At 42.3% G+C, this 10046-nt stretch overlaps 1 protein-coding gene across 2 annotated transcripts; it reads right to left on the bottom strand.

The window, feature by feature from the left end:
- Positions 1–675: 675 nt before the first annotated feature.
- Positions 676–9466, bottom strand: psmc3 (proteasome 26S subunit, ATPase 3). Of its 2 annotated transcripts, none has more exons than XM_061246561.1 (12): positions 9343–9466; positions 8630–8710; positions 7650–7775; positions 6419–6523; positions 5340–5402; positions 4824–4961; positions 4281–4424; positions 3404–3552; positions 2776–2872; positions 2417–2562; positions 1530–1611; positions 676–1120 (listed from the first exon to the last, which is right to left on the bottom strand). In XM_061246561.1, exons 1-12 carry the CDS (start codon positions 9382–9384, stop codon positions 1010–1012), a joined length of 1284 nt encoding a protein of 427 aa, XP_061102545.1. In that variant the 5' UTR covers positions 9385–9466; the 3' UTR covers positions 676–1009. The 2 variants fall into 2 exon arrangements, with proteins under 2 accessions (XP_061102545.1, XP_061102546.1); XM_061246562.1 differs by having other exon boundaries at positions 9349–9418.
- Positions 9467–10046: the final 580 nt, after the last annotated feature.

Raw genomic sequence — 10046 nt, 5'->3', positions numbered from 1 at the left:
GCCGTGTTCCTGCACCCATTACGCTAAAATGATATATATGGTTGGCTAATTCAATTAAGTTCCCACCAGTCATGATGAATGCAATGTTTATAAGTATTCCTGCAGCGTTTTATTGATAAAGAACACTCATTTCATAACGCAGTCGCTGCATGGAATGAATAACCGATCCTGGAGACGTCCATGGGCCTAGTTGTCGCATGTAGAAGCTATCCTTTAAGCAATCTCCTGAGGGATAGTTCGGGAAACACGCCTAGCAAAGTAAACTTTAGTAAGGTATACCTTTGAGTCTTCGTAAAACGCCAAGAGACAGTTATCGGGAAATGAGGCCCTGATCATTTCCAGTCCCACAAGATGCTTGGACATTTCGGGCAATAACAATTCTCAGAATTGGACGTGAAAAAAAAGTTAAGTATTCAAATATTCCAAGGCATTCGATACCAAACTGCATTTTATGGCGTGAATAAAATAGATTTTATAATTTGACATTAAAGATGAAAATGTATGGCAAAATTTAAGAAGATTAAACGACCTAGTGCATTTAGAATATGAGGGCCACATTTTCTTTGCCTTCAGTTTCCTGAAGCATCCCTCAGAAACCTCTCACTCAGGAGAATACACTCTGTGTGCTCTGAATATGAGTGTTTACCTGCAAGGGATAGAAGTATACACAATTGATTCATTCAAAAAAATCTTTTAATTCTTGGGATTATGAGATGAAATTGATACAAAGAACATAATACAGGTATGTGTACGTCCTCTGCTAAACCCGGTGCTTGAACTGCTAGATATTTAAAGTAATGACGGAAAAAGAGCCCCTCATACACAGTGAGCTTATATCCTTTGCCAGCCGAACACACTTCACACTACAGCACAACAGTGAAATGGGTTCCAATGAGCATTACATATAGGGAATGTCATCACTCCACTGAAGAGGTGCCCAAGAAGCCCCAATTTAAACCATCAAGGACTAAAATGCCCCCCCTAGCCCTGACGACCCACCATCAGCCCCTCAAGCGTAGTACTGTAGATTGGCCTTCTTCTTGGCCTGGACCTCCAGGATCCCCTCCATGTAGTCTTCGTGGTTTAGCTCCGTCGCCCCTCTGCGCAGTGCGATCATACCCTGGGGAGGGGGCCATTTTATCACTCGCTTATTCCACAGGGCAAGGGAATCCTCCACAAAAACACATACCTCTGTGGTTTTGGTACTAAATAAATCACCAGCCATGTCCACTGAAACGTACATTACGCTTTGTAAAGACATGGGATACTGGTCATGAAGAATGGAAGCTAGGGTTGGAGTGAATTTGAATTTTAGCATTTCTTTCTCCAAATGTAATTTTTTTAAATAAATAAAGAAATCTACCTAAATGAGATCGCTCGAATATGCTAAAAAGCCTCCAAACTGTCCAGTGCACAGTCAGGAATGAAGCCACAACGATGCAACACTCTTCAGAAACAGAAAGCCCTCGTCCGTGTATATGTCATGAAATTATGCGATAACAGAATGTGATTGTGGGGAGAAGACTCACCGCCTCCACGCATACAGCCTTGCACTGGGCCCCGTTGAAGTCGTCTGTGCAACGAGCCAGCTCCTCATAGTTCACATCCAGGCTGAAAGCAAACCGTTGAAGACACTTAGACAACACTGGCTGCATCAATGCATCAGTACAGATTTAAGTTAATGTTATTTCAGAAATGTGTAGCCTATCCACTTAAGAGTTATGATGTGTTGTGTGTTCAGAGATGCTCTTCTGTATACCACTGTTGTAATGTTTGGATATTTGTGTTACTGACACCTTCCTGTCAGCACAGACTTCTCTCATTACAAGTAGCACTGTTAACATTTATTTTCAGTTGAGCTTATTTGGATGAAATGCTTAAAATATGTGTGTAGGCATTTTTAAAATCACCGTCAGTGTAGCAGTTTACTAAATATTGGGCAAAACTTCTCAAAAGAAAGAGTTTGGCTTCAATCTCCAGCCTGTGTTTCCCACCCTTGAGACGGCCACCCATCCAGGCGATTGCTCGGCACTCCCAGAAAATACGGTAACGTTAGCATACAGATATCATGGATCCTACCTGGGCGCCTGCACAATGCATTTAGCCCTTCTCCTCTGACGTCTCTCATTAACAAGGCATTTCTGCCCACAGAGCTGCTGCTCACTGGATGCTTTTTGTTTTCCTCTGCAACCCAGAGACTAGTGGTGCGTGAAAATTGCAGATCAGCAGTTTCTGAGATACTCAAACCACCCTGTCTGGCACCAATAATCATTCCACGATCAAAGTCACTAAGATGACATTTCTTCCCCCATCTGATGTGAACATTAACTGAAGCTCCTGACCCCCATGCTGTGTGATTGTGGTAATATACTGAAGGGTCATGGAGCCACTCTGCAGTTGCTCGGTTGAACCCTACCTGACGTTCATCTTGCGCGAGTGGATCTGCATGATGCGAGCACGAGCCTCCTCGTTGGGCATGGGGAACTCGATCTTGCGGTCCAGACGACCGGACCGCAGAAGAGCCGGGTCCAGTATGTCCACGCGGTTTGTGGCAGCGATAACCTACGGGACGGGCGTGACCGATTAAACCCCAATTACACCCCAATCCTCACCACGTCATGAACATTACGTCACGAACATTACGTCACAAACATCACGTCACGTCACAAACATCACAAACATCATCACTTCACTTCAACCTGGATTTAGTCCGTAAAACACCTAAATCCTGGTTCAATTTTGATGGAGACCCCAGAATCTACAGAAATGACACACCTTAACTTGCATGTTGGGCTGGAATCCGTCCAGCTGGTTGAGGAGCTCCAGCATGGTCCTCTGTACCTCCCGGTCACCAGCCTTCTCACTGTCAAACCTGGGACACGGCACACCGGACCCACGTTAGGGATTTTATCACGTCTGAAAACGCCAGGGTCCAGTGGGATACATCCATCGCACCGTGCGCATTTATAACGCAAGACCAAAGACTGAAAGAGCACACGATCAAGATCCAACTAACAACTCCAGTGCTTTCCCCTTTGATTCAGTTCATTTATGCATTATAGATCATAAATAGTCAAATCTACAATGTAATGTCGTATGTACGTTATTGCACATACAAATACAACATAATTTTGGTTGTGTTCCTCTCATTTCATGGCTATTAATTAAACATGCCAGTAAAATAAAAATGGTCAGATTAAGTGGTTGTTTATATTCCAGTGGCATGTATTCCTGGCAATGCCACAGAACATTTTGCTTACAGTAGAATGATGCTGAAGGTTTATGTTTGTGGAGTATATTGCATGGACTTCCAAACTACACACACACACACACCTCTGAGCAGAACATTGTGCAGCTGTGCACACTGAAGGCAGCACAAACAATCCTTTGACCGCACGCTCACCGTTTGGTCCCAATAGCGTCCAGCTCGTCGATGAAGATGATGGAGGGTGCCTTCTCTTTGGCCAGGGCAAAGGCATCACGCACCAGTTTGGCCCCGTCACCAATGAACATCTGCACCAGCTGCGGGCCAGCGAGCTTCAGGAAGGTAGCCTGGGATAGACAGTGGGAAAGATGAGCCGTTACTGAAATATGAGTGCAACAGCAAACAGCTTGTGCAATGACACACAATACCCTCTTCATAAGACACAAGACAATATAATGACCAGGACAGGCCATTCAGCCCGGCAATGTCCCAGGACAGATTTTCTTGAACTTGATTCATTTTGCCTTATTTTTTAAATTTTGTAAAGAAAAACCAAACAAACAAAAAAACACTAGGGACGTGAGTGAAAAATAAGTTAAGTGAATGCTTTCAAAAAGTCATTAAATGTACAGTAGACTGAAAAGACCTATTTTTGACCGATGCATCCTGCACTGTAATGGTAATAACATGCAGTTTCATTAATACAATGGCCAAATTAAGTCTGTACTCCAAAATATACAGCCTAAAAGTAAATGTGAAAGAACGTTTAACTGAACTTTAATTAAGTTTCTTTTTTTCATGCCCAGGTTGACATTACTGTGGAATTGTCCATAGAGCAGGGGTACACAACAAGGGCTGATCCATTTCAGGATTTTGTGCCAACTTTTGGGCCAGCAAAGGAGTCAACCAGCAAAGTGTATAGAATGTACAGAACTAAAACTAAGGTGACTGGCTGGAATGAAAACCTGCCTGTAGACCAGCCCTCCAGGACCGGAGTGGTGCACCCCAGGCATAGAGAAACGGTGCCATTGGTCAGGACAGCACAGGTGCAGAAACAGAAACGGAGGGACCTTACCTTGGTCTGGGCAGCACAAGCTCTTGCCAGCAATGTCTTCCCCGTACCAGGGGGGCCGTACATCAGCACACCCTTGGGCGGCTGGATGCCGAGGTTCTCAAACTTCTCCTTGTGATTCATCGGCAGAACGATGGCTTCAACCAGCTGCAACGCAGAGAACCCAGTTACAGCACTACATCAAATCAGTGGCAACAAACCAAAGTGAACCCAGATTATTATTATTATATATATTTTAATTAAAGTAAAAATCATTCACTTTAATTTTAAAAAGTAATCAGGAATACTCAACATTGCAATTAACCCTTAGGCACATATGGTCACATTGGTGTTACAGTGCTAAGGAGGCGCCAGAAGCACAACAAAAGCTAACGTTGGCTACTAAACATTTTCTGTGGTGAGAAGTTGGTGATATGCAGTCGATATAACCCAGCTATATTTGGCTGAACAGTGAAAGCTTTACTAGACAACGCAGACATAGCTAGCCTGGCTATATCCCGGTAAAAACCTGATAGAGAACGCAGTGGGTTTCAGCGGGGATCTGACCTCCTGGATCTGCTTGTCCAAGCCCCCGATGTCGCTGTACTGTTCCGTGGGCCGCTCGTCCACCTCCATGGCCTTCACCCGGGAGTCGTACTCTGTGGGGAGCGTCTCCAGGATCAGGTAAGAGTCCTTGTTCACACCCTGCGGAGGACACACATAAACCACTCAACACAAAGACGAGGCACACAGAAAGCATATACAGGGGCTTCGGTTTTCATTCGGTACTGCCTCCCAAGAGAGTGGCAGAGGCAAATTGGCAAGTATAGTTTTGAAATAGTCTTAAAATAGGTGTGTCCTAGAGTTCACTGTGTGGTTATAAATCATCTATGCCCTGTATATCTGGCTATTAGGCATGCACACCCTTGCTTGAAAAGACAATTAGGTATGTAGTGTAGTGGTTATACCACAATATAACCAAAATCAATCCACCACACACTTCCCAAACATGTGGAAATTCTGTTAGCTGTCCACAAATGTAGAGGAACTGGCTGGGCTTTCAGCTGGTAGAGGTGTACTTACCACAAGGTCTCCTGGCTTCAACTTCTCAGCGTCCACCAAACCAATCACCGGGAGGAAGTATGTCTAGGAGGGATCATACAACTCACATTCAGTAGATTCAGATGCACTTATTACATTAATGAGATTACAACTACTGCTACAAGTAGGAAACATTTTCCATTTCATACTAAACCAATTAGTTAAGCAGTCAAATCAACCGGATAAAACCGATACCCTTTATCATATTTTGTAGCATTAGCCAACTGTATTTTGTCACCATTGGAAGCTTGTGCCAGCAAGCTAACCAGATAAGCTGGATGAACGGCTAGCAAACTAACAATCCGCTGGCCAGGCAAGCTCCAGATAACAAATAAACGAAACAAGCAAGAGATGACAAGCGATACGTACATAAACAGCTAGAATAAATAATGAACGTTGATTTAAGTACTGTTCATTATGACACACAGCCGTTCAATGGCATTTCTCCATCTGCCATTTTCTGCAGCGGTGCACACTGGCAAGTGTGGCATGTACCCTCATACAAACCTCTCAACCCCTTCCTGTATGAACTTTGTTCATACTTTCATTTAGAAAAAACTGTTACATATATATAAAAATTATAATCTGTGCCTGTATAATACGGTGTACCTTTATGCTCTAAACATGTGCCTGTATAATACAGTATAATGTTCTGCTCTAAACATGTGCTCAAGCAAGCATGTTACACTGAGCCCTGCAGTCAAGTTTACAATTCGGCATGCCATACACCGTTGGAAAGCGCATACTGCCCTCTACTGGACAAAAGGATTCCCAATCAAGCAGGAAAAATGGCCAAAAAAAACATGTGGGACATTACACAATTAATGAATTCATATCTCCCTTTTCTATTCGGATTGTTCAAGAAGTTTTTTCATACAGACTGCAGTGCTAGAAGGCACCATGAATAGCTATGCAACTGACCAATCATCCATGCCAGAGATTAGACCAGAGATATTCAATCTAGAGAAAGGCAATGTAGAAGTAAAAAAATAAATAAATAAAAAAGAAAACACAAAAAAAACAAAACAAATGTAGCACAGTTTAGATGTCAAAAGTCTTACCTGTCTTGTTGAAGTTTTTATGACGGCACATTTTCCTTTGCGTTGAGAGTCCAAATCAATGTTTGCCCCATCTTCCTCCTGGTCATTGGGATCCACATCCAGCAACTACAACAAGTTTAACCAGAATATTTGCTCACTTCACATGACTCACCCAGCGCTCACACAGCAGGAAACTCTGCAGACCGGCAGCCGATGTCTAAGGATGGGCGACCCTAGCAATCAGGCTAATGCAGCCAGATGAGTCGAAGTGCGTCCACTGCCCACCAACAACCAATCAGTTCAGGACTTCCCTGCTTTCCTGCTGATATACAATTTGCCAAATAGCCGTTTTGCCCCAACGTAGCAATTATTATCAGATAAACATCTATCCATCATTCTCACTCGCAAGCAGGTGATTGATCCATCTCTCCCTCACTCACTAGCTGGCAGTCCATCCACTTCTTCAATAGTTATTGATCTGTCCATCTCTAATAATAATGTCGGTGTCACGACATAACTGAGAAACTTTATTTTCTTCATTACAAAATCTGTCGCTGTGTGAATGCAACAGAACTGTAACGACACATCACAATACATTAAAACACAAATGGAAGTGGCCATTTGAGATCTGTGATTAGCAGGCAAAGCATTTCCAGCACTCAAATCTATCCCTTTACCCGTATTTTCACTGACGAAGGTGATTGGGCCGAGGCTTCTCGGCAGTTCAAACAGGCAAATGCCCGTTTCACCTGACATCAACATTTAAGAGTCAGCCAAAAATTAATTAGCCTGCTTACCCTGTACTAGGGCTGCAAAATATACGGAATCATGGCATAGTAACTGCTGCCATAGTACAGGTAATCTTACATCTTTTTCCTTAATCATACCTTACCCATAATCATGCAGTAGTAATCAAGCAAACGCTTCAGGGGACAAAAAAACTAAACATATTATATCTATATGAACAACACATATCTGTTTTGTTGATAAGACAGCCAATTACCCTATAGACATCAGCACTGTTTTCCACGGGACCATTTGATATGGCCTCTGACATTTTTGGCCTCTTGGTTGTTTACTACCACATTGACGATTAAAGAAAAGACAAAAAATCACCCATCCACCCCATAGTGAAGCAGGCCTAGCCCCTTCCCACATGATAAGTAAATGTGATTTTTTTCCAAAGTGACAGTCTGCACCATCAGTCTCATTAATCCTTTTGTAGGTCTACAACCGGAAGGCAACTCCATACCTCAATAACATTGGAGACCAAGTAAGGCAGGGTCTTGTTAACTTTGATCTTCTCAGTGTTTTCTTTGATTTTATCCTTCATTGCTTGAAGTTCATGGGTCACCCTCAGAACTTCACTCTTCATAATCTGAGAAAAATACTGCCATTACTCAAAGCAATAAAACCAGCAAATGAAATCAAAAACATTAGAGGACATTTAAACACATTTCAATACAAATTCCAATTAGTTTGAGTATTTCTGTCTGCTGATCTCCTGGGATTTTCACACACAAGTGTCTCTATAGTTTACTCAAAATGGTGTGGGGAAAAAAAGAGAACAGTGGCAGTTCTGCAGATAGAAACATCTTGTTGATGAGCGGTCAACTTTGGGCCCATAAATAATTTATTATCGCTTCAATGCCAAAGCCTATTTGAATATTGTTGCTGACCATTTGCATCCCTTCATGGCCACAATGTACCCATCTACTAATGGCTACTTCCAACATAATGCACCATGTCACAAAACATGTCGTTGCAAACTAGTTTCATGAACATGACAATGACTTCAATGTTCTTCAGTGGCCTTCACAGTCACCTGATCTGAATCCCATACCTGAGTACCTTTGGGATGCAGTAGAACGGGAGATTCGCAGCGAACGTAGAGCTGACAAATAACGTGCAGCTAACAAAACCTTTTTTTTTTTTTTTTTGCCAAATGTATTGCGTCACAACATAGGGGGCACTGTTGATATTCGAAATTGTATATTAGACAGATCATGAGGTATTAAATAATTCCTTAAAACGTTTTACAGCGTAGATTTGTTTGTTACAGTGCGGCATTATAGAACAACACAAAACAAATCGTGTCATCTATTCTAATGTCATACATTTCCTTGTTTAATGGATTGCTAAAGCGAGCACACACGTCGGGTTTGGAGTACGTTTGTGCGTGAAACGTCAATTGTTACATTACAGAACGTTCGACCTCATTTTTACACAAACCTTGATTTCGCTGTCCAGAAGACGCGTCCGCTGAATAATCTCTTCAGTGGACATTTTGAGTACTTCTTCACCAATCCCATCCTGTTGTAAAAAGTAAAGATAAGGTACCATCAGCTTGCACGCTACTGCCAGCTAACGTTACATTTTATGTTCTTAAGTAACAAAATTTGCCGAGGTACCTATCCAGGGAGTCAAAGACATTAACGTTATATAATCGTAAAAACTGGCATGCTGGTTAATAGGAACTACAGCTAGGTAATAAAAAATGATATTGGCATCTAAGTTACATTAGCTAACGTAGCTAGCTGGACAGTTAGGCTAGACTAGCTATGGGCCGCAGTTTACAATGACTTGCACAGTAACTTAGTTACTAACTACCGTCATCGTCCAACCGACCCATGACTATATATCGACTGCAAGTGTAGTAAACTATACGAATAATCTGGTAGAACATATATACGACGATAATAACGTTAGAATTAGTAACTAAACATGGAAAAAATGTGATAGCTAGCGAGCTAGATAACGTACGTTAGCAACCTACACATTAGCAAGCTAAGCTACCTTGCTAGCGGGGTTCAATTTCCCTGCCGTTAACGCTTACTAAATTAAAAGCTACGCCGTTCTGAATCAATGCTTGACTCCTCTAATATTTCTAGCATGATTCAAATGCAATTTAACACTTCTTAACATTCGAACAAATGAAAATATACCTCAACCTCATCCCAAACTGATCGGTCATTCAGCGACGCCATATTGAAAACTTCTTCTTCTTCTTCAGTAATATCTAACAGTGGTTAGCAAGCGGTTACAAACAACTTGCGCAATACCGCCACCTACTGAATGTATTCGGTATTCTCCAATGATCATGTCCTGTATCCTCAAAAGCCCTTCTATAAAAACAGTTTATCCTGAGCTCTAGCCTGTTCAACCTCACATTCCACCTTCCTTATCTCACATTGCTTTGCACCCACTTCATGGTCATCCCCACACTGTAAACATACAGCCTGATCTTTTGATATCTTAAACTCTTCTTCTGTACACCCGCCTTTCCCACATCTCTTACACCTGTGCACACCCCTCCTACAGACCGCTGGCACCAATAGCACCTCAGTGAAACCCACTGAAATACCATATAGCTGACAAAATCAGGCGATTTCTTTCGAGCCCTGTCTCACTATTTAGTTGTCTTACATACAATCACGATGCCTGCCCAACATACCCTGACTGCTTTTACTTCTCTGATTTCTTCCTTTAAAAATCTCCCCACTTCAAGTCTGTCACTAGCGAAGTGGTTGGCTGCCCAACCAGTTCCATTCACTTTCATCCCCATTACAAATATCCCTCGTTTTCATTTTCAATTCCTTTTTTCCTTTCCTTTTCTTTTGAACGCCCTCCATCACCTCATATTCCATAC

This window comes from Conger conger, chromosome 6 (assembly GCF_963514075.1).
Source record: "Conger conger chromosome 6, fConCon1.1, whole genome shotgun sequence".
NCBI lineage: Eukaryota > Metazoa > Chordata > Actinopteri > Anguilliformes > Congridae > Conger > Conger conger.
Note: the sequence above shows the minus strand (reverse complement) of the source record. Positions and strands in the feature narration are given on the sequence as shown.